Source organism: Salmo salar, chromosome 09 (genome assembly GCF_965601325.2).
Source record: "Salmo salar chromosome 09, fSalSal1, whole genome shotgun sequence".
Classification (NCBI taxonomy): domain Eukaryota; kingdom Metazoa; phylum Chordata; class Actinopteri; order Salmoniformes; family Salmonidae; genus Salmo; species Salmo salar.
In genome coordinates, this window is record NC_138299.1 from 46,431,454 (window position 1) to 46,458,049 (window position 26,596).

Here is a 26,596-nt window from a genome sequence, read left to right on the forward strand (position 1 = left end):
CAACCAGCGTCAGTCAACCAGCGTCAGTCAACCAGCGTCAGTCAACCATGGTCAGTCAACCAGCATCAGTCAACCTACCGGGGTCGTTATAAACAGCAAAGGACTTAAATCATCAACATTTATTGATCACATCTTTACTAATGCTGCAGAAATTAGCTTTAAAGCAGTATCCGAAATCCATAGGATGTAGTGATCACAATATAATAGCCATATCTAGGAAAACCAAAGTTCCAAAGGCTGGGCCTAACATAGTGTATAAGAGGTCATACAATAAGTTTTGTAGTGATTCATCTGTTGATGACGTAAAGAATATTTGCTGGTCTGTGGTGTGTAATGAGGAGCAACCAGACGCTGCGCTTGACGCATTTATGAAATTGCTTATTCCAGTTACTAATAAGCATGCAGCCATTAATAAAATGACTGTAAAAACTGTTAAATCCCCTTGGATTGATGAGGAATTGAAAACTTGTATGGTTGAGAGGGATGAGGCAAAAGGCATGGAAAATAATTCAGGCAGCCCAACTGATTGGCAATCGTACTGCAAATTAAGAAATAATTTGACTAAACTAAATAAAAAGAAGAAACTACACTATGAAACAAAGATCAATTATATAAAGAATGATAGTAAAAAAAACTTTGGGGCAACTTAAATGAAATTTTGGAAAAAAATCCAGCTCAGCTCATCATTCATTGAGTCAGATGGCACATTCACCACAAAGTCCACTGATATTGCCAACTACTTTAATGATGCTTTCTTTGGCAAGATTAGCAAACTTAGGGAGGACATGCCAGCAACAAACGCTTACACTACACATCCAAGTACATGGGACCAAATTATGAAAGACAAGAATTCTTCTTTTGAATTCCGTAAAGTCAGTGTGGAAGAGGTGAAAAATTATTGTTGTCTATCAACAATGACAAGCCACTGGCGTCTGACAACCTGGATGGAAAATTACTGAGGATAATAACGGACGATAGAGCCACTCCTATTTGCCATATCTTCAATTTAAGCCTACTAGAAAGTGTGTGCCCTCAGGCCTGGAGGGAATCTAAAGTAATTCCGCTACCCAGGAATAGTAAAGCCCCCTTTACTGGCTAAAATTGCCAACCAATTACCCTGTTACCAACCCTTAGTAAACTTCTGATGAAAATTGTGTTTGACTAGATACAATGCTATTTCACAGAAAACAAATTGACAACAGACTTTCAGCATGCTTTCACAATTTCAAACAGTCCATTTATATTTTCCAACAGAGCTATACATTTGGGTGAGGTTTTTTTCTCGCCCGAGTAGCCTCGTTTCACTACCAAAAATAAAATGAAACCATCTAGTGTTCAGCGAAATAACAACACAATGTCAAATACAGGTAGCCTAGTCAAATAATTAACATCCAATCACATTAACCGTTACTCTCTCGCGGGAATTCCACTAACAGTCCGTATGTAGCCAAACATAGCTGCTGCTCATGTTGGTATCTGTACTGATGGAGCAAAAGCCATGACAGGGAGACATAGTGGAGTGGTAACGCGACGCCACTTGGGCACACTGCAGCATCCACCGAGAGGCTCTTGCTGCCAAGGGAATTCCTGACAGCTTGAAAGACATTTTGGACACTACAGTGAAAATGGTTAATTCTGTTAAAGCAAGGCCCCTGAACTTTTGTGTATTTACTGCACTATGCAATGATATGGGCAGGGACCATGTAACACTTCTACAACATACAGAAGTGCGCTGGTTATCAAGTGGCAAAGTATTGACATGTTCTTTTTAAATTGAGAGAAGGGGCATAAAGTTTTCTTTACTGACCATCATTTTCACTTGCCTGACCGCTTGCATGATGACGAGTTTCTCACACGACTGGCCTATCTCTCCTGAATGATCTGAATCTAGGATTACAGGGACTCTCCGCAACTACATTCAATGTGCCGGACAAAATTGAGGCTATGATTAAGAAGTTGGAGCTCTTCTCTGTCTGCATTAACAAGGACAACACACAGGTCTTTCCATCATTGTATGATGTTTTGTGTGCAAATGAACTCAAGCTTATGGACAACGTCAAATGTTATATAGCGAAGCACCTGAGTGAGTTGGGTGCGCAATTATGCAGGTACTTTCCCGAAACGAATGACACAAACAACTGGATTCGCTATCCCTTTCATGCCCTGCCTCCAGTCCACTTACCAATATCTGAACAAGAGAGCCTCATCAAAATTGCAAAAAGCGGTTCTGTGAAAATGTAATTTAATCAGAAGCCACTGCCAGATTTCTGGATTGGGCTGTGCTCAGAGTATCATGCCTTGGCAAATCGAGCTGTTAAGACACTGATGCCCTTTGCAACCACGTACCTATGTGAGAGTGGTTTTTCGGCCCTCACTAGCATGAAAACTAAATACAGGCACAGACTGAGACTCTCTCCAATATAACCCAACATTGCAGAGTTATGTGCATCCTTTCAAGCATACCCTTCTCATCAACCTGTGGTGAGTTATTCACTATTTTCGATAAACAAATAAGGTTTGATATGTAAGATGTCTAAATAAAGAGCAAAATTATTTATTATTATTATGTTATTATTTGTGCCCTGGTCCTATAAGAGCTCTTTGTCACTTCCCACGAGCCGGGTTGTGACAAAAACTCACGCTCATTCTTATGTTTAATAAATATGTGGCAAAAACAACATTTGAGAGTGTGTTGACCCTGGTGCTAGAGGGGGTACGCAGCTGGAGGTTGAATGCTTGAAGGGGTACGGGACTATAAAAAGTTTGGGAACCATTGACATAGAGCCATGACGACATGGAACTCTATTCCACATAACATAACTGATGCAAGCAGTAAAATTAAATTAAATCAACAGATAAAAAAACACCTTATGGAACAGCGGGGACTGTGAAGCAACACAAACATAGGCACAGACACATTATACACACACACATACATGGATTTAATACTGTAGATATGTGGTAGTGGTGGAGTGAGGGAACACAGTGGGTTGTGAAATCTGTGAATATATTGTAATGTTTTTAAAATTGTATAAAGTGACTTAATTTTGCTGGACCACAGGAAGAGTAGCTGCTGCCTTGGCAGCAGCTAATGGGGATCCTTAATAAATCCAAAATCTGTTGCGTCATCGTTATCAACATCCATTCGAATTAGCATTACTATCCTCATCGTTATTATAACCATAGGAGTTAACATCAGTAGCATCATGGTTATTAAAAACCATTCAAATTAGCATTGCTAGCTAGAATCATTAAGGCCCCTTTTTTCTCCATTTCTGCCTGAATGACGTGCCCAAAGTAAACTGACTGTAGCTTGGGCCCTGAAGCTAGGATACGCATATAATTGGTACCATTGGAAAGAGAACACTTTCAACTTTGTAGAAATGTTAAAATGATGTAGGAAAATATAACACAATAGATATGGTAGGATAATTATTTTGAGAGAGAGACCATCCTCTTAGAAATGCAAGAGAAAAGTTATATTGAAAATTAGCTCCCTGGATGCAATTCCTATGGCTTCCACAGGGTGTGAGCAGTCTATGTTCAAGGTTTCAGGCTTGTAACTTCAAAAACGAATAAGAAATATCAGTTTTAGTAGGACACAGTCTTAGAAATCCGTGTTTGCTAAAATTGGTTTCCTATTGAACATACTTCTTTCTGAAAGAAATAGTATAGTTTGATTACATTTTAGGGTATCTGAGGAGTAAATAGAAACGTATTTTGACTTGTTGAAACAAAGTTTAGGGGTAGAATTTCGGATTTGAGTGGATTACTCAAATCGATGGCGCCAACTAAACAGACTTTTTGGGATATGAAGAAGGATGTTATCTAACAAAACGACACTACATGTTATAGCTGGGACCCTTTGGATGACAAATCAGAGGAAGGTTTTCAAAAAGTAAGTGAATATTTAATCTTTATATGTGAATGTATGAATCCTGTGCCGGTGGAAAAATATTTAGATATTGGGCGCCGTCCTCAAACAATCGCATGGCATGTTTTCGCTGTAATAGCTACTGTAAATCAGACAGTGCAGTTAGATGAAGAAGAATTTAAGCTTTCAGCCGATATAAGATATGTACCTAAATGTTTAAAATCCATAATATTTCTGATTATTTATTTGAATTGCGCGCCCTCCAGTTTCATCGGAAGTTGTCCCACTAGCGGCAGAACGATCCTTGAGTTAAATGCCTGTGATGTGGCTGGTCAAGAACAGTAACAGGTCAGTAGCTAGGAAACTATGTATATCTGAGTGACAGTAGCTGTTGGAAACTAAAGCCTGTTTCTCACTTAGCCTACATACCCAGAATTAGCTCTCACCGTATGGACCCACTGCTACCTGTGAACACTTAATCCCTCTGCAGCAGTGGTATTCAAAGTCGGGGTCGCCACCCCTAGGGTTAAAAAATACAAATAAAATGTTTTTTTTGTTTTTTTGGGGAACCAAACATTAAGAGTACACATTATGTTATGGGACAATATACAAACAATTTGAAAAATATACTGCTCAAAAAAATAAAGGGAACACTTAAACAACACATCCTAGATCTGAATGAAAGAAATAATCTTATTAAATACTTTTTTCTTTACATAGTTGAATGTGCTGACAACAAAATCACACAAAAATTATCAATGGAAATCCAATTTATCAACCCATGGAGGTCTGGATTTGGAGTCACACTCAAAACTAAAGTGGAAAACCACACTACAGGCTGTTCCAACTTTGATGTAATGTCCTTAAAACAAGTCAAAATGAGGCTCAGTAATGTGTGTGGCCTCCACGTGCCTGTATGACCTCCCTACAACGCCTGGGCATGCTCCTGATGAGGTGGCGGATGGTCTCCCGAGGGATCTCCTCCCAGACCTGGACTAAGCATCCGCCAACTCCTGGACAGTCTGTGGTGCAACGTGGCGTTGGTGGATGGAGCGAGACATAATGTCCCAGATGTGCTCAATTGGATTCAGGTCTGGGGAACGGGCGGGCCAGTCCATAGCATCAATGCCTTCCTCTTGCAGGAACTGCTGACACACTCCAGCCACATGAGGTCTAGCATTGTCTTGCATTAGGAGGAACCCAGGGCCAACCGCACCAGCATATGGTCGCACAAGGGGTCTGAGGATCTCATCTCGGTACCTAATGGCAGTCAGGCTACCTCTGGCGAGCACATGGAGGGCTGTGCGGCCCCCCAAAGAAATTCCACCCCACACCATGACTGACCCACCGCCAAACCGGTCATGCTGGAGGATGTTGAGGGCAGCAGAATGTTCTCCACGGCGTCTCCAGACTCTGTCACGTCTGTCACGTGCTCAGTGTGAACCTGCTTTCATCTGTGAAGAGCACAGGGCGCCAGTGGCGAATTTGCCAATCTTGGTGTTCTCTGGCAAATGCCAAACGTCCTGCACGGTGTTGGGCTGTAAGCACAACCCCCACCTGTGGACGTCGGGCCCTCATACCACCCTCATGGAGTCTGTTTCTGATCGTTTGAGCAGACACATGCACATTTGTGGCCTGCTGGAGGTCATTTTGCAGGGCTCTGGCAGTGCTTCTCCTGCTCCTCCTTGCACAAAGGCAGAGGTAGCGGTCCTGCTGCTGGGTTGTTGCCCTCCTACGGCCTCCTCCACGTCTCCTGATGTACTGGCCTGTCTCCTGGTAGCGCCTCCATGCTCTGGACACTACGCTGACAGACACAGCAAACCTTCTTGCCACAGCTCGCATTGATGTGCCATCCTGGATGAGCTGCACTACCTGAGCCACTTGTGTGGGTTGTAGACTCCTTCTCATGCTACCACTAGAGTGAAAGCACCGCCAGCATTCAAAAGTGACCAAAACATCAGCCAGGAAGCATAGGAACTGAGAAGTGGTCTGTGGTCCCCACCTGCAGAACCACTCCTTTATTGGGGGTGTCTTGCTAATTGCCTATAATTTCCACCTGTTGTCTATTCCATTTGCACAACAGCATGTGAAATTTATTGTCAATCAGTGTTGCTTCCTAAGTGGACAGTTTGATTTCACAGAAGTGTGATTGATTTGGAGTTACATTGTGTTGTTTAAGTGTTCCCTTTATTTTTTTGAGCAGTGTATAATTTAATTGATGTGTATTGGTTCTCTTCATTTTGATAGGAGATTAAAATATAATGAATTGAAGGTTATTTGTTGATGTTGAAATTATAAATGCACAGATTTTAATGTTGTGTCAACCCCCCCCCAAAAAAAAGGGTTCCCGAGACATTCTGTCCAAAAAATTGGGGTCCCCTCTGACAAAGTTTAAATACCACTGCTCTGGTGTGTATGTGTGTGTGTGCGTGTGTGTGTGTGTGTGTGTGTGCCTGCGTGCGTGCGTGCGTGCATATGTATGTGTGTATGTATGTGCAGACCAGTCCAAGTGAGTCATGATGTGTTCAGTATTGTAGCCACACACACACACACAAATATATCCCCAGACACACACACTACGTTAGACTGCGTTACACATACAAATAATGAATGTTTTCCGGCCTTTTATACTCAACACAAACAACCAAAAGAGGAGTGTCTGTGTAAAGGATCAACCTCTGTGACATCATCCTACATCTTAATCTAGATTAAGCAGCCCTGCTGTACCTCCTACCTCTTCTCCCCTCTGTAGCCGTGCTAATCTAGATTAGCCATATCCCTGACATATACATATATAAAGCGGAAGGGGAAATAAGAGGAGAGAAGACTAACTACGGGGAGAACAACCCCCCTTTGGATATTAGAGTACAGAGAGAGAGATGGGTAGATAGATAGATAGAGGGAGAGAGAGAGAGACAGAGATAGTAGAGAGAGAGAGTTTTGCACATCGTTACAACACTGTATACATACATAATGTGACATTTGAAATGTCTTTATTCTTTTGGAACTTCTGTGAGTGTAATGTTCATTTTCATTGTTTATATAACTTTTGTTTATTATCTACTTCACTTGCTTTGGCAATGTTAACATATGTTTCCCATGACAATAAAACCCCTTGAATTGAATTGAGAGAGAGAGAGAGAGAGAGAGAGAAACAGACAGACAAACAAGAGAGAGAGAGAGAGGGAGGGCCAACCAGGGTAGAGCTGGGTCAAAGCTAATCTGGACCCTCCCATTCCAAGAATGCTTACCAGGTACACTGTAAAAAATAAAAATGTAGTTGTTTCAACTAATTATTATTATTATGTAACTGGTTCCACAGCCTTTCTTTTGGTTTACTCAACTTTTCAGTCCAAGTGTTACCTGAACTAAAAATAGTTGGCCCGAACTTAGGTTTCATTTGAGAAAACGTAGGCAAAAATTCACTCAATTTAAAATGATTAGTTTGCTCAACTTGAGTCATATGTTAATTCAACTAGAAATTATTATTTGGAATTTGAACTTTAAAAAGCTGTGGAGATATTTACACACATAAAGTACTTTTAAAATACAATGTTTTCAATTTACAAATTTAACTACATTCCGCAATTATTAAAATATTATATTCAAGATCTTCTCACCTGAGATTTGAACTCACAACCTCTTGGTTCACAGCATTCAGCTCTTCCTGCTACGTGTCTGTGTCAATTATAAATTAATCTGACAATTCTCTCATCGTTGTTTTAATTTGCTTATTTCGGGGGGTTTTTTCAGTTTAAGCATACTACTCTGTTTTGATGTTACAATGAAAAATAAAACAGTTTTTCTTGAGTGTGCTTTTAACAGAACTGAGATTTACTGTGCAATGTGTAGCAATACAGTTGATCTCAGTCATTGACACAGACATGGTGGAGTAGCTGGAAGATTAGTGTGCTGTGGGCCAAGAGGTTGTGAGTTCATATCCCAGTTGAGGACAAGTTGAATATAAGCTACTGTATAAATCAACACGCTCAATGTAATCATGTATTGCAATGTTTGCTGATATGTAAGTTGAAAACATTGTATTTTAAAAGCACTGCTGGTGTAAATATTTCCACAGCCATTTTTTTTTTTTTTAGATAAGATGCCCAAATATTAAGTTCTACTTGACTGAAAATATGAGACAATTTGAGCAAACACATAATTATAAGTTGACTGAATTTTTGCCTATGTTTTCTCAAGTTGGAACTAAGTTTGGGCAAATCAATTTTTTTGTTGTTCAGGTAACACCTGGACCGAAGAGTTAAGTAAATTTAAAAAGGCTGTGGAAACAGATTTTTATTTTACAGTGTAACAGTGAGTGTCCCAAGATATTCCTGAAGTTCAGTTCATCCATTCCTACTTTACAGTTTAAAAAAACCCAACAACAACAAAACAACAGAGTCTAAAACAAAAGTGAAAAGTGAATACTGCTGCCTACCTCTCCAGTCTTGGCGTTTGGGGGTCCGTAAGAGGGGGGTGTGTGAGAAGGGGATCTGGCTGGTGTTGTAGCTGTGCCGTCGGAGCAGGTTAAAGGCAGAGAACCTCTTTCTCTGCTTGGGTGGAGGAGTGGGGAGGCTGGGCTGGGACTGGGGAGCAAACCCAGAGGTGGAGCTATAGCCTGGTCCTGGGAGGGAGGGAGGGCCGTATTCCAGTCTTGGGGAAGGATATCCAGAGTTGAGGTAAGTGTTTCTGGGTCCTTGGGCAGTGTTGTGGCATCCTGGGTTAGGGCTGCTGCTGGGGGTGGTGTTGTAGGCTGGGTTACAGTGTCCTGGGTTAGGGCTGCTGCTGGGGGTGGTGTTGTAGGCTGGTTTACAGTGTCCTGGGTTAGAGTTGGGGTACCCAGCAGATCCACGATTAGGGTAGCCTTGGAGTGCAGAGTTTGAGTATCCTGGGGGTCCAGGGTTTGGGTAGCCTGAGGGTCCAGTGTGACTGTAGCTGGCTGCTCCTGGAGGAGAAAGAGGTGGTGGGGGGAAGCTGTACCCAGGATGATGGTCGGGAGTGGGGGGAGAGTAGCTGGTCTTCCGTAGCTCGGTCAGGGAGTAGCCAAGCGTGTGTTGCTGGGAGCCCCTGGAGGAGTAGCCTGCTTGATTGTGGAGCACCAGGCCGGGGGGGCTGGGGCCAGGGTAGGGGTAGTCCTGTCTGTGTAGTGGCCCCTGGAGGCCCTTGTTGTCCGGTTGTCCCCGGGTGAGTGGCCTGGACGCCCACGGTCCGTCTCGTTGCTGGTGGATCTTGGAGGTGAGCAGCCGACGTCGCAGACTGCCCTCGCTCTTGGGCTGCAGGGAGAGCATCTTTTGAACATCTTTCGAGCAGGCCGGAAGCAGCTCGTCCTCATCCTCGCTGAAGCCCCCCTTCCAGCATTGAGCCCCCACGCCTCCTCCCCCCACCGGCTCGGTGGACAGACAGTCCACGTATGCTATCATCTTCTCAGACTTTGTCTCTCCCTCTCTCCCTCTCCCTGTCTCACCTGTGCGATTAATTGTTCTAACAGTCCACGTAATCCGTCATCCACTCTTTCCAAACAGTATGTTCCCATCAAGTCTGGTCTGAAGAGGCTGGGCTCTCCAAGTCTTCCCTACAACAGTAGATTCTCAAAGAGCTGTATGTTAGTGGCCCTCCAAGGTGGAATGACCATAGAGAAACATTGGTAGAGAGAGTACAGATCTATCTCATGTAGTGAATTCTTACAGAAACCGATCTCTGAGACTGTATGATGTGGTCCTTCATTGTCTCTCTCACTTCACCTCTCTCTTTTTCTCTCTCCATCTACCCACTCCTTCTCTCTCAATAATCTCTTAACTAGGATTATCCTGAAGAAGGCCGGCCTTACATATGGTCAACATTGTACAGGTAATTACCGATGTCTTATAGACCACACACGCTTTTTCTATAAAGGTCATTAACGGCGTGTGAGAGTAAGAGCTACTTACACTTTAAAGGGAAATTTCACCCTGGTTCTGCAACGGCATATAGTCGTTACAATGTGAACAACGTTGCGTATTTATCATCAACATCAGCATTATCCAAACCACAAGCTAGAACTATCACGTTTCATTTTTACTGGTAGAGTCAGGAAGTTTTTACTTCCTGTGTATTCGTCTGCTCATAGTGAAACAAAATGTTGGCATTCATAACGAATGCTGATACCATCCGCTTGGTAGATTTTTTTTGAAAATGTTTGTTTTTCACTGTTTGTCATCATGTGTGTGGTGTTCTGTGCCTGGCTTTGCTAATTAAAAAACAATAGTGAAAATGTCTTATCTTTCACCGTTCTACGATATAGCTAACTCACTCTCTGTGTGTTGGTAGCAATTATGAATGTGTATAAATCATCTATGGTTGGTAAGTTAGTTCTCAGCCAGTCTCAGCTGGCTAGCAATCTTGTTGCTAATTTAGTCACGCTAGTCAAACGTCCATGTTAGGTATGCTTAGCTAGCCAGTCTAACAGAGACCAATACAATTAGCGGGGTGGTTGAAATGTGTATTGTTGTGTATTTTGTTGTAGGTGGTACAGAATCTGATTCCACCATCATACACTTCCAACCCCTAGCTCTGCACAAGGTGAAGGTAAGATGCCAAAAAATATTTACAAGCTGACAGCTAAGATAGCTCTATTTACAGTAAGCGTGGCATAAACATGAATTGGGTAGTGTTTGTATAGTGTTTGTATGGTTTGTGTTATGGGGTTTACAGGAGGTTAGAGGTAGTCTGAGTACCACAGAGTACCTTCCAGACCATGTCATCAATTTAGTCCACCCCTCTTCTCTTTTAACCTTTTTTCTCTTTGTAAAATTTCAGTTTGGAGTCATTCCACTGTGCCCTGCTGAAAAATACCCCAACGGGGCATTTTGGGGTACACAACCATGAGGGAACAGACACACCTTGCAGTTATGGAGCACAACAAGATTGTGGGCCAGAAACCAGCAAGGGGCACACATAGAACACTTGTCAGAGTTCAGCTGGCCGTTCACCACAGACAGAACAAGCCCATTGCCCTAAGCACTAAGAGTCCCAGTTTCATCAGCCCACTGTGCCGAACACCATTGCCAACACCATTGGCAGTGTACCGAAGCCGGACAAAGGACTAAGGCTGTGTTTACACAGGCAGCTAAATTCTGTTTTTTTTTCTTTTGACCAATCAGATCAGTTCTGAAAATTATCTGATGTGATTAAAACCAATTAGTGGAAAAAAGATCAGAATGCAGCCAGTGTGGCTCAGCCTAAGACCATGTAGACCAGGGATCTCCAACCCTGTTCCTGGAGAGCTACCCTCCTGTAGGTTTACACCAGGGCTCTCCAACCCTGTTCCTGGAGAGCTACCCTCCTGTAGGTTTAAACCAGGGCTCTTCAACCCTGTTCCTGGAGAGCTACCCTCCTGTAAGTTTAAACCAGGGCTCTCCAACCCTGTTCCTGGAGAGTTACCCTCCTGTAGGTTTACACCAGGGCTCCTCAACCTTGTTCCTGGAGTGCTACCTCTCTCTGCCCTCTTGGTGCTGGCATCGGCTGTAGCTGAGCTTCTAATGTTAGCTTAATCCAACTCTTTGTTTTGAATCCTCTTTGCTATATTCTGGTTGAAACATGTATGGTTGAATGTCATCATGTAGCTAATAGATGCTTCATTGTAAAATTTGTGTTGATGAGAGGAATCACTTAAAGCCATTGCGTCTGGTCAGTTCTTTCAGTTTTACCCAAAGGATTGTTGTTAGTGTCCTCCTCCTTTTAAAACAAAAATCCGGCCTTGGGGGAGGGACTGGAGCCAGAGCTCGAACCACCGCCCAACACAAGTTGTAGTCTTCCAGAGACAGGAAACAAATGTGTCTGTTTGAATATTTAGCAATGAATCCGTCGATAGAAACATATCGCTGAAATGCATCCAATGACTCTAATCGAACAAAGACAACCATATCTAAACCCACAAAAACATCTAGTGTGATCAGTATAACATAGAGCCTTCGCCAAATGCCACAAAGCAGGATTACATGTATTTTTAGATCTCGCCCTGCCCCATCAATACACCGGAATTTATTTTTATTAAACTAGGCAAGTCAGTTAAGAACAAATTCTTATTTACAATGACGGCCTAGGAACAGTGGGTTAACTGCCTTATTCAGGGGCAGAACGACAGATTTTTACCTTGTCAGCTCGGGGATTCAATCTAGCAACCTTTCAGTTACTGGCCCAACGTTCTAACCACTAGGCAACCTGCCGCCCCAAATACGGCAGGAAGTTGTCATAGGGTGTATCATCCAGCACAGCAAAGCCCTGACCTGCCTTTCTCCTGGGCAATTATGTGTGAAATACATCTCACTGTCCTAGAAATACCTCAGACATGATGAAAACAAGCCCAGAATCCCCCAGGTTGAAATTCCCCCTTTAAATGTTACATTATAAGGCCAGAGACAGCAGCAGCCCCATCTGCTTGCCGCTTCTGGTACTGACGCTATACCATTCTAGTGTTGGAGCTACTGACAATAGACATACATTTTCACAAACGTATTTGGCTGCGGTATGGATGCCTCAAAAGACATTCTTACACTGGGTTAAAAATAGCACACACACCAAACGCACACATGAACACAAACGCACACACACACACACACACACACACACACACACACACACACACACACCCTATCCAGGGGCGAAAATCTGATATCAACTTTGGAGGGGACAATTACATGAAATTTTCTCAAGAGCAATTCCTGAGGGGGACACCAAAAGTAGTGCTGTAACACATAGCCTACATTGTAATTGGTAAATTTATATTGAGGAACCAAAGAAATAAGGTGTTTGCCGTACTCCTAACTACCGGTACCCAAAACTACACAACTAATCACAACAGCAATACCATTGCCTTTAACAAATCTTAGTTCAGTCACCAGTTTAAGTTGAGAGTGGGGGTATCCATGGCATTTTCCAATTATGTTCCTATTTTACAAGTCAAAAAAATTGAGAACCTTTCATAATGTTGCCAAACAAAGACTCAACAAACTTACCTGAGACTCCCTGTCTCTGCCAGTCTGTCCCTGCATATCTGTCCCCAACTCTGCTGTCTGTGTGCCATCTGTTGCCTGCCTAATGACATCATTGTGAAACATTTCCATTAGAATTTCATTTCTTTCTTATGAACATTTTATCAACTAGTATTTGAGATATTAGGCTACTAGGGTTCTTACTATGCGTTTTGGTGTATTGAAAAATACTCTGATGTCCGTCTTTTATTTTTCTGCCATTTTTCTACCTGGCTGGCTGGCTGGCTGGCTACACACACAGTGTGTAGGTTATTTACAGTAGGAGATGGGCTTCTATCATCTTCTATCATTCTATTTGGGCTTCGATCTAAAAGGTAGCTAACAAATGTGAAACGGATTAAAATGACAAGAGTTGACAGCTGTATGAGTTCACCATTTACACAACATATGCTGCAACCTTTTGTAATTTTAATAGTTTGTTTCATATTGGCTGGCTTCCAACAATAGCCGAATTTGCAAAGCTAGCGAGCACCAATTCAGTTTCAGTGGTGTTTGCTATAATCTTTGCTACCCGGGTTAAATAAAGGTGAAATAAAATAAATAAATAAATAACAGTTCACTTGCGACAATTTAGCTTTTGCAACGAGACCATTAAATATATTTAAGACAATGGTAGAAGAGAGTGTAGTTCTGTTCAGTTTGGATTTCAGTTTATCGCTAACCTTATCACAGGGACTTTGAAGCACTAACTTACATCATCTGCATGCTGATTCCATTTTTGACGAGGCCACATAAATGGAATAGGTACTAGCTAGCTTAATAGTTAATATTTGCGCGCTAGCTCTGCATATTCAGCTAGTGTGTGTGCGTGATTGACTGGATTAACCTCACGTCAGTTACGTGCATTGAGTGCCTTTCAGACAGTAGATACGAGCCCTCTGTTACGGAGCAAGCTAAGGAACTGGCAGTGGATCAAACCATTGTGAGGCAAAGGGTGGGGGGGTTGCAATCTTTTGAAACTTAAAAACGCGCTATTAAGTGTCTATAATCAGCACAATTGCTTTCATTGCGTATTATTAATATTATTTAAATTACATAGTTATGTTTCAGTGATATATTGGGGGGGACAAATCATATTTTTCCCAGGATGGGGGGGTCGTGTCCCCCCCGTCCCCCCCGGGATTTCCGCCCCTGACCCTATCGAATGTGTGTGGAATGCCAGTCTGCAGTGCAGACTTTTTCAATGGACTAACACACACACAAAGCCCTTAATGCACAACCACAGGGAAGATATCACTGCCATTTCCCAGTACGTGTGGAACGCAGCTGTCTAAGGCACTGCATCTCAGTGCTAGAGGAGTCACTACAGACACCCTGGTTCGAATCCAGGCTGTATCACAACTGGCTGTGATTGGGAGTCCCATAGGCCAGGATAGGCCGTCATTGTACATAAGAATTTGTTCTTAACTGACTTGCCTAGTTAAATAATGGTGACATTTAAAAATAAGAACAATAAATGCACCGGGGAGCAACACAGATCTACCGTACATATACAGTATGTAAGGAATCTCCCACTATCATTACTGACACACACACACACACACACGCCAGCCTGGAAATAAACATGGAATGTGGTGGTCAGGCTGATTAAATCATTGACCGTTGGTCCTCTACAATCAGAGTCACCTGACTGATGATTGGTCACTAAGAGAGAAACAACATCACGATACGCCTGGCCTTAGTCATTACTACTACTACACACACACACACACACACACACACACACACACACACACACACACACACACACACACACACACACACACACACACACACACACACACACACACTCCTGTCTGTATTCTGTCTCTAAATGTTGTCTATCACTAGCAGCACCATATCACCAAGTAACATTCTATAAATGTACTTGGAGAAACAAGGTGATTCTGATTCACACACACACACACACACACACACACACACACACACACACACACACACGTTTTTCATCAAGGATCTCTCTGTGATTTGCTCCGTTAATCTTTCCCTCAATCTTGACTAGTCTCCCAGTCCCTGGAGCTGAAAAACATCCCAACGGCACGATGCTGCCACCACCATGCTTCATCGTAGGGATGGTATTGGCCAAGTGATGAGCGGTGCCTTGTTTCCTCCAGACGTGATGCTTGGCATTCAGGCTAAAGAGTTCAATCATGAGTTTCATCAGACCAGAGCATCTTGTTTCTCATGGTCTGAGAGGCCTTTAGGTGCCATTTAGCAAACTCCAAGTGGGCTGTTGTGTGCCTCTTACTGATTGGCTTCCATCTGGGCACTCTACCATAAAGGCCTGATTGGTGGAGTGCTACAGAGATGGTTGTCCTTCTGGAAGGCTCTCCCATCGCCACAAAGGAACTCTGGAGCTCTCTCAGAGTGACCATCGACCCTTTTCCCCCGATAGCTCAGTTTGGCCGGGCGACCAGCTCTAGGAAGACTCTTGGTGGTTCCTAACTTATTTCATTTAAGAATGATGGAGGCCACTGTGTTCTTGGGGACCTTCAATGTTGCAGAAATATGTTGGTACCCTTCCCCAAATCTATGCCTCGACACAATCCTGTCTCAGTGCTCTACGGGCAATTACTTCGACCTCATGGCTTGGTTTTTGCTCTGACATGCACTGTCAACTGTGAGACCTTATATAGACAGGTGTTTGCCTTTCCAAATCATGTCCAATCAATTGAATTTACCACAGGTGGACTCCAATCAAGTTCTAGATACATCTCTAGGATGATTAATGGAAACAGGATGCATCTGAGCTCAATTTCTATAGTGTCATAGCAAAAGGTCTGAATACATATGTAAATAAGAAGGTACACAGAGTTGTTGTGAAGGAGTCAAACACCTGGTTCATCTCCTAACTGGTTGGATAGCTGTGCTGAGCTCTTACCAGCCTTTCTTAACCCAAATACAGCGATGAGTTTCTCTCTTCATTTCGAGAAATAACGACAAGCACCCACAATGTGACGACACGTGCTGACCAAACATCCACAACATGACCAGGGTTGCCATGTTGGCGGTTTTCTCACAAATTGAGCAACTTTGAAAATTATGTCGTGGGGGAAAATATATTGTTCTCGGGTGCTGGTTTTTGGGGCTACTTCTAAATTGCACCGCGCCCGACCAAGGTATTTCTCTTTTCAAAAATAATCAGATATATTTAACTATAACCTGCTGCTGACTATCAGGCAGTGAGCAGGTTGTGAGCGAGATAATTAATGAAGGGTGGGGATGTATGGGTTGAGAGCACTGGTTGAGAGAGTGCTGCAGCAGAGGCAGCTGTGTCAAGGAGTAGTAGCAGCACACATGCACATTTTGACAACCTTTTACCATTTGTAGGTAGGCTATTTACAGTTGAAGTCGGAAGTTTACATACACCTTAGCCAAATACATTTAAACTCAGTTTTTCACAATTCCTGACATTTAATCCTAATAAAAAGATTTCGTCTCAGTTCAGTTAGGATCACCACTTTATTTTAAGAATGATTTATTTTTAATGATTTATTTCAGCTTAAATTTCTTTCATCAAATTCCCTATCTATTGTTCACCTAATACCTATTTTTTACTTAAAAATTGCACTGTTGGTTAGGTCCTGTAAGTAAGCATTTCACTGTAAGGTCTACACATGTTGTATTCGGTGCATGTGACAAATACACTTTTGATTTGATTTGATTATTACCTTGATGGAAAAACACATTTTGCTTCTTAGTCTACGTCATAAAAGATTACATAGATATTCCTTAATTCGCTCGATAACGTTATGGAAAAAGGGTTTCATGGATAAATGTGGCAACTCCTCTCTCCTGCTGTGAAAACGTTTGTAGGCTAGTTTTCAGGTCTTGTGTGCAGGTTTTCAGAGGTCATTGGGCTAGAAATCTTAGCTGGACCTGGCAACCCTGAGCATGACAGTAAACCCAGGGAGTTCTTTCAGAACAGAGCAGAATGCTTCAGGAAACGTTGACAGTGGAAAAGTTAGTCAACTAGCAAGGCATTGTTGTCATGTTATATCAGGTGATGATCAGCAGAAATAAGGGATAACTATCTCTCATAGTAGTAGATGTGTATCTCTTTCAAACAATCCCCTTGTACGCAGCTAATAGCTAGCTAGCTAAAGGTAGCCAAAGCAAGCTAGCTAACTACTGATGCAACCCTAAGTAGCAGTACATACGAAGATGAAACATGATCAGGCCTACTGTACATCTTACTGTAGAAAGTATTGGAGAATACAAGTATATAGGTTGGAATGATTGCTGTTAAAATCCAAATTTAAAATGTTATTCTGAACTGAAATAAACTGATTGAAGCAAGATGCTTTTTGAGGTAAACCCACTCACACAGTTCTGGGTTGTTCATCTACAACAGGAAGTGGTCTCCTGCCTGACTGAGAACCCACTCACACAGTTCTGGATTGTTCATCAACAACAGGAAGTGGTCTCCTGCCTGACTGAGAACCCACTCACACAGTTCTGGGTTGTTCCATCTACAACAGGAAGTGGTCTCCTGCCTGACTGAGAAAGCCAGTAGATGTTCTGATCCAGTTTGGCACCACATATCTATGTCAGTCAGGGTTCTCAACTCTGGCATACTTTAAAAAAAAAACAAGTACAGGGTTACACTGTCAAAAACTGAGCCCAGAATAGACCTGCTTGTTGAAGCTTCAACCAGCTACACACCTCTCATTAGGACTTTGTGTTTGTTTTCTGGTTTACATCTGTGTGATGTGATCAATCAGTTTATTCCAGTTCAGAATGAAAATCATTTATTATATTTTAACAGCAACAGTTCCAACCTAGACAGTGTTTATAATGGGGAAAAATTAAACATGAATAGCTATTTATATTTAATTTAATTGTTATTTGTCTTTATTGCATTTGTTTTAGGCTGGCATAAGGGCAATGAAATGTACCGATATTTACGTATAGTTGCATGTTTTCATACATTTGGGTGCCAGGAAAACACCGAATTTCTAATTTGGGTCCCAAGCTGAAAAAGTTGAAGAACCCCCCTCTGGAGATCTACTGGGAATTCAGGCAGGCTTGAGGCTTCACAGTCAGCCCTGTTACACCTCTTTTACATTAACATCATAAGGGTCGGTAATGTTCTCAAAATTCCCTGTATTTCCAGAAATTCCAGTTAGAATATTCCCAGAATCAGGAGGGAATAAGCAAGAAATCCTTGATTTCTGGAAAAAACTGGGAATTCTGGGAAAAGTTAGCATAATTTTGTAACCCTACAAACTCTCCATTTCTATGCTGTCGACTGTCTGGATACTGTAGTGACTGACAGCTGAAAGTTTGTTTTGGAAGAGGAGCGATCGTAATGATAATGCTAATGCTAATGCCTGCTACTATACAACACACACACACAACTCTAACACCCTTTCTCGCTTTCTCCTTTTCACTTCTTCTCTGTCTCTCTCTTTCCGGGCTGCTACACCTTATTCCTCACAAATGAAAGAGCAGAGAGGAGATTAAAGAAAGACGTGGAGAAAAGAGAGGAAGGGAAAACAGCAGAGTTTACCCTGCAGCATCTCTCTCTCTTTCTCCCTATGCCCTCTCTCTCTCTCTCTCTCTCTCTCTCTCTCTCTCTCCTTTTGTGTCTGTCAAATCATCAAAAATGATTCTTACCTTTCAAGCAGAGCATACTGGCATCCTTCTCAGCAGGAGAGAGTGTGAGTCTATCTTAACTATCCCCAACAAAGAACAAGTCTTCACTCACTGCACAGGTTAAAGCACTGACACACTCCCTCCACTCTCTCAAAACACTCCCACTCTCTCTCAAAACACTCCCACTCTCTCTCAAAACACTCCCACTCTCTCTCAAAGCACTCCCAATCTCTCTCAAACCACTCCCACTCTCTCTCAAACCACTCCCACTCTCTCTCAAAGCACTCCCAATCTCTCTCAAACCACTCCCACTCTCTCTCAAACCACTTCCACTCTCTCTCAAAACACTCCCACTCTCTCTCTCAAAACACTCCCACTCTCTCTCTCTCAAAACACTCCCACTCTCTCTCTCAAAGCACTCCCAATCTCTTTCAAACACACTCCCACTCTCTCTCAAACCACTCCCAATCTCTCTCAAAGCACTCCCAATCTCTCTCAAACCACTCCCACTCTCTCTCAAACCACTCCCAATCTCTCTCAAACCACTCCCACTCTCTCTCAAACCACTCCCAATCTCTCTCAAAGCACTCCCAATCTCTCTCAAACCACTCCCACTCTCTCTCTCAAACCACTCCCACTCTCTCTCAAACCACTCCCACTCTCTCTCTCAAAACACTCCAACTCTCTCTCTCAAACCACTCCCACTCTCTCTCAAACCACTCCCACTCTCTCTCTCAAAACACTCCAACTCTCTCTCTCAAACCACTCCCACTCTCTATCAAAACACTCCAACTCTCTCTCGAAATACTCCCACTCTCTCTCAAAACACACTCCCACACTCTCCAACTTTTTCTCTCTCTTCCTCACTCTCTCCCACTCATACTCCCTCTCCCTCTCCCTCTCTCTCTCTCTCTCTCTGTTGTCCTTTAATCCTAACTCCTCTCTAAAGCTCTAGGGGTCTAGATTCTATCAGATGCGTTCTAGCCGACACCCACGTAGTGGTTGTTTTAGTGGATGTGGAAATGCCTTAGAGCTGTCAAATCCACAAGCGGCTCCCGGCATTATGCCTAAAGTGGATATTGGCTGGACGGAGTCCCATTAGACCCCTAAGGTTGATGTCCCCGCCCCCGCTGAAATCGAAATGGTGTAAAACACAAAAATCCCCATAGAAAAACGTTCTGTTTAAAGCTAGAAATATGTGTTTGTCCGCACGGTGATGGCCTACAAGCTATTATGACCCTCTCTATGAAGTGATGAGACTCTCCCGAACATGTCAGTAGTTTCGCTCTAGGACACCCACAGGCCTCACGAGACTGAAGGGTCTGAAGGGCTTAGACTCTTATGGGTTAAGAGAAATCCCATGTAGCCTTTTTTACAAATTCGAAAACACTGGAATGTGAGATGTAATCTACACCTCGATTAGGCTGATACAAATCCTCATTATTAACTTTAATATTTTTCAATTTGAGTGTCATTTCTATATAACCTAAACTTTCTCATTCTGAACTTGTAACGCGAGTGGGACTGGTGTGGCTTCGTGACAACGACCACATGAGCAGCCACACCTATTTGACAACTCTAACGCAGTTAGACCTCCAACACCGCCAAAACACCAGCTATGTGGGTGTCAGTTATCGCAGCTTAACGCTTGATCTGATTCAATCTTAGCCCTACACACACACACACACACACACACACTATGCACTCACATATAAACCGTGAGTCTAGAACATAAGTTACCACTGGGGGAAAATCTAATATTTTTATTGTAACAAATAATAAGAAGCCATCATATCACAACCGGGAGTACAAACACACAGATTGGCTACACCTCTGGGGGTGTATTCATTAGCACACACTGTAGCAAGCCGTTTTGCAATGGAGTGAAAATGTGTGTTTCCTATTGTACAAGTTCAGGTTAGTCCTTCCCCGTTTCTTCCATTTGGTTCCGTTTGGTTCCGTTTGGTTCTGTTTGGTTCCTAGTGAATACACACCTGGGGCCTCATTTATCAATCATTTGTAGGCACAAAGATGTGTGTAAACCATGCTTGGGATCATTTCCACGCAGTGAGATGAACGTTTGTATGAGCATATTGTTACGCACAGCCATGTCCGTGCTTACGTACAGTGCCAGGTGGTTGAATAAGGGAACTGTTTGTCAAGTGTAGCGCTGTGAATAAGGAAAATATAAGTTGAAAATGTGTGAAATTGTGAGAGTAATGATTAAATATATTTTTTATTTCATTGTATTTCCATTGTGAATTAATGCCAAATATCTTGACAGGCTACATCATATAATTTGATCACACTAGAGCCTTTGTTACAATAATCATCCATGTAAAGTACAGTCATTTGATAAATGAGAGGTACGTGTGAAAGTGAAACCATTGTGTAAATAAAAGACTGAGATAATGGGAAATGGAATGAGAGATAGATAGATGCTATTGCTCTGTTTGAAGATTTGACGCGCTGCAATTCACAGAGAAGGGCGTTTTTTTTTAGATGGGTGGGAATTTTTTTGCAGACAGTACAGATTGGCTCATCAGATATAATTTTCTCAAAAACCAATCTTATAGGATTTTTTTTGCAAGCATTTAATAAGACATACTTTAGAAAGGCAAACACATGCCATTCTTGGACATCCACATCGCCGTAAAAGCACCATCCCAAAAACGAGTCCAACTATGTGACCTGCTGAATGTAGTAGCAAGGTGGCCAGGTGGAACGCACCATTCGTTCATTCTGCACCTGTTTCTTTAAAAAAAAAACGTGCTCACAGCTAAAATGCAGCGGTGCTAAATCATCCAACAGAACAAGATCCGCCATCTCTCATTCATATTTCCCATTATCTCAGTCTGTTCCACATGCGTCTCTAATTTAGTAAATGGTTGTACTCTATACGGATTATTGTCTTAACAAATGACTGATATAGCCTGTTAAAGATATGTGGTATTTAATTCAAAATGGAAACACAACAACATCGAAAAGCGATATAATTATTGCTCACACAAGTTCACATTTTCAACATATATTCAGTGGTATAAAGTACTTAAGTAAAAAAATACTTAAAAGTACTTGAAAGTACAGTAAGTACAAATGACAGACACATCTTGTTGAATAGTTTTCACCCTAACAGACCCACTCTGCTTAGAGTACATTTTACATTTATATTTTAGTCATTTAGCAGACTCTCTTATCCAGAGCGACTTACAGTTAGTGCATTCATCTTAACCCTTATATAGTCTTAACATTTTCTATACACCCATTGTCCTAAGGGTCAAAAAATTACCCGCCTTCACAAAACCCCTAAAATAAAGCAGCTTAATTGAATTTTAAACCCCAAATCTATTTTGCATGAAGAAACAACCTGTCATTTATCACAAACATAGCACTTGTATAGCCTAAAAAAGTAGCAGATATGGCAACATAGTGATATATTCTTATATACTGTACAATAAGGAATTCAACTACAAAATACTAGTCTTCTCCCATTTTTTTTAACCATTGTCCCCACCAACAAGGTGTAAGAACTACAACAATAAGATAATAGATACAAAACAAAAACGTGAAGAACAGAAATCAATCAACTATAATTTGTCACACCCTGATCTGTTTCACCTGTCTTTGTGATTGTCTCCAACCCTCTGGGTGTCGCCCATCTTCCCCATTATCCCCTGGGGATTTATACCTGTGTTTTCTGTCTGTCTGTGCCAGTTCGTCTTGTTTGCCAAGTAAACCAGTGTTTTTCTCTCAGCTCCTGTTTTTTCCCCCAGTCTCTCTTTTTCTCGTCCTCCTGGTTTTGACCCTTGCCTTTCCTGACTCTGAGCCAGCCTGCCTGACCACTCTGCCTGCCCCTCACCTCGAGCCTGCCTGTGTCACATTCTTCGTCGTCTGATAATGAGAAATCACTGTCGGACCAATACGCAGCGGGTTGCGTGCTCAACATCATATTTATTAAATACGTTGAACACGGAAAAAAACAAGAAATTCAGAAAGCACGACAGGAGACAGTTTTGCAGGCTATGACAACTAGCAGTGCAAAATCAACTACCCACAAAACCCCAGGTGAAAACAAGCTCCTAATATATGACTCTCAATCAGGAACAACGAAGTACAGCTGTTCCTGATTGAGAGCCACACAGACAACAAAGAAATACACAAACCAGAAAACCCCTAGACAACCAAAAACCAGAACATACACCCAAACCCCGGAACACATAAATATAACACCCCTCTACACTACACATAACCCCCCGGACCACATAAAACAAATACCCTCTGCCACGTCCTGACCAAACTACAATTAAAAATAATCCCTAATACTGGTCAGGATATGACAGCCTGCTGCCCTGTACCATTTTGGACACTGCCCTGGCTATGAACTCTTGCCTGTCCCCGACCTGCCTTTGGTCTATCCCTTAGAATATAATAAATACCAAAGACTCAAACCAACCTGCGTCTGCATCTGGGTCTCGCCCTTGTGTCGTTATATAATTAGCACATGTAGGACAGTATGCAAGTGTGTGTGTGCATGGACTTTGCAGATGTATTTATCACATGTGCAGCACATAGTATTTGTTTTACAGTCCTTCTTTGGTGGGCAGAATTGGCATCTCCTCCTCTTGCCTGCCCCATCAAATTTCAAGTTGATAAAATATCATTTAGGGGGTTTTCTCTGCTCTTAATGTAGTGGCAGGTCATTTTTGACCCTTAAGACAACACAAGGGTTAAGTAAAAATACTTGAAAGTACTACTTAATTCATTTTTTGGGGTATCTGTACTGTACTATTTATATTTTTGACAACTTTTAGTTTTACTTCACTACATTCCTAAGGAAAAGTATGTACTTTTTACTCCATACATTGACACCCAAAGGTACTCGGTACATTTTGAATGCTTAGCAGGACAGGAAAATTGTCTAATTCACACCCTTATCAAGAGAACATCCCTGGTCATCCCTACTGCCTCTGATCTGGCGGACTTACTAAACACAAATGCTTCGTTTGTAAATGATATCTGAGTGTTGGAGTGTGCCCCTGGCTATCCATAAATAAACATTTTTAAAATGGTGTCATCTGGTTTGCTTAATATAAGGAATTTTAAATGATTTATACTTTCACTTTTGATACTAGAGTATATTTTAGCAATTACATTTACTTTTGATACTTAAGTATATTTTAAACCAAATACTTTTAGACTTTTACTCAAGTAGTATTTTACTGGGTGACTATCACTTTTACTTGAGTCATTTTCTATTAAGTTATCTTTACTTTTACTCAAGTATGACAATTGTGTACTCTTTCCACCACTGCATATATTTTCTCCGTTCCAAGGTTGACAAGGAGTTCCCTTATTCCACCACTTATTACTGTGAGTACGCGTGTTCGTGGCTGTGCGTACGCATGGTCGCGGCTGTGCTAACATTTATGAACACGCTCAAGCAAACGTTCATACTGATAAATCTCACACTTTTTTAGCATGGAAATGATCCCAGTCAGTGAGGTAGTCATGATAACTATTACCACTAGATGGCAGTAGATGACAAACAGGTCCTACTCAGTGTAGAGAAGGAGGATAAATCAAATCAAAAAACATTTTCTTTGTCACATGCTTCGTAAACGATAGCTGCAGACTTACGGGTAGTTTTTCAACAATGCCGACTTAAAGATGAAGATAAAAAAGGAATACATACAGAGTGAATAACGAATAACAATAACAAGTCAAAAATAACGAGCCTAGAATGTGACTGTAAAATGTCTATGTAAAATGTATGTATATGTAGCAGAAAAGTAGTAAAAAACAAAAACAAGATGTGTGTCCTACGAAGAGGGGTGGTGGTGGATGGGGTTAATAAAAATACAAAAATAAATATTACTAGGCTATACATGGGGAGTACCTGGTAGTAACATGGCTATACATGGGGAGTACCTGGTAATAACATGGCTATACATGAGGAGTACCTGGTAATAACATGGCTATACACAGGGGAGTACCTGGTAATATCATGGCTATACATGGGGAGTACCTGGTAGTAACATGGCTATACATGGGGAGTACCTGGTAATAACATGGCTATACATGGGGAGTACCTGGTAATAACATGGCTATACACAGGGAGTACCTGGTAATAACATGGCTATACATGAGGAGTACCTGGTAATAACATGGCTATACATGAGGAGTACCTGGTAATAACATGGCTATACATAGGGAGTACCTGGTAATATTATGGCTATACATGAGGAGTACCTGGTAACAACATGGCTATACATGAGGAGTACCAGGTAATAACATGGCTATACATGGGGAGTACCAGGTAATAACATGGCTATACATGAGTACCTGGTAATAACATGGCTATATACAGGGACTACCTGGTAATAACATGGCTATACATGGGGAGTACCTGGTAATAACATGGCTATACACAGGGAGTACCTGGTAATAACATGGCTATACATGAGGAGTACCAGGTAATAACATGGCTATACATGGGGTGTACCAGGTAATAACATGGCTATACATGAGGAGTACCTGGTAAAAACATGGCTATATTCAGGGAGTACCTGGTAATAACATGGCTATACATGGGGAGTACCTGGTAATAACATGGCTATATACAGGGAGTACCTGGTAATAACATGGCTATACATGGGGAGTACCTGGTAATAACATGGCTATACATGGGGAGTACCAGGTAATAACATGGCAATATACAGGGGAGTACCTGGTAATAACATGGCTATATACAGGGGTGTACCAGGTAATAACATGGCTATACATGGGGAGTACCAGGTAATAACATGGCTATATACAGGGGAGTACCAGGTAATAACATAGCTATACATGGGGAGTACCTGGTAATAACATGGCTATACATGGGGAGTACCTGGTAATAACATGGCTATACATGGGGAGTACTTGGTAATAACATGGCTATACATGAGGAGTACCTGGTAATAACATGGCTATACATGGGGAGTACCTGGTAAAAACATGGCTATATACAGGGAGTACCTGGTAATAACATGTCTATATACAGGAGGACCTGGTAATAACATGGCTATACATGGGGAGTACCTGGTAATAACATGGTTATACATGAGGAGTACCAGGTAATAACATGGCTATACATGAGGAGTACCTGGTAATAACATGGCTATATACAGGGGAGTACCTGGTAATGTCATGGCTAAATACAGGGAGTACCTGGTAATAACATGGCTATACACAGGGGAGTACCTGGTAATATCATGGCTATACACAGGGGAGTACCTGGTAATAACATGGCTATACATGGGGAGTACCTGGTAATAACATGGCTATACATGGGGAATACCTTGTAATAACATGGCTATACATGGGGAGTACCTGGTAATAACATGGCTATACATGGGGAGTACCTGGTAATAACATGGCTATACATGAGGAGTACCTGGTAATAACATGGCTACATACGAGGAGTACTTGGTAATAACATGTCTATATACAGGGGAGTACCTGGTAATGTCATGGCTAAATACAGGGAGTACCTGGTAATAACATGGCTATACACAGGGGAGTACCTGGTAATATCATGGCTATACACAGGGGAGTACCTGGTAATAACATGGCTATACATGGGGAGTACCTGGTAATATTATGGCTATACATGAGCAGTACCTGGTAATATCATGGCTATACATGAGGAGTACCTGGTAATAACATGGCTATACATGAAGAGTACCTTGTAATAACATGGCTATACATGAGGAGTACCTGGTAATAACATGGCTATACATGAGGAGTACCTGGTAATAAGATGGCTATATACAGGGGAGTGCCTGGTAATAACATGGCTCTATACAGGGAGTACCTGGTAATAACATGGCTATACATGGGGAGTACCAGGTAATAACATGGCTATACACAGGGAGTACCTGGTAATAACATGGCTATACATGAGGAGTACCTGGTAATAACATGGCTATACATGAGGAGTACCTGGTAATAACATGGCTATACATGGGGTGTACCAGGTAATAACATGGCTATACATGGGGAGTACCAGGTAAAAACATGGCTATATTCAGGGAGTACCTGGTAATAACATGGC

The 26,596-nt window shown here is 41.9% G+C and overlaps 1 protein-coding gene across 4 annotated transcripts in view; it reads right to left on the minus strand.

Annotated features, from left to right (window-relative positions):
- The window catches only part of LOC106611408 (uncharacterized), a 63,253-nt gene extending 44,612 nt beyond the window's left edge, over positions 1–18,641 (minus strand). Inside the window, exon 1 of one of the 4 annotated variants that reach the window (XM_082955805.1) lies at positions 18,523–18,641. In XM_082955805.1, coding sequence (XP_082811931.1) covers positions 18,523–18,538 — 16 coding nt within the window. In that variant the 5' untranslated portion in view covers positions 18,539–18,641. Of the gene's footprint in view, positions 1–8,312; positions 11,070–18,522 lie in introns of those variants that run through there. The other 3 variants (XM_082955802.1, XM_082955803.1, XM_082955806.1) reach the window with 3 other exon arrangements.
- Positions 18,642–26,596: the final 7,955 nt, after the last annotated feature.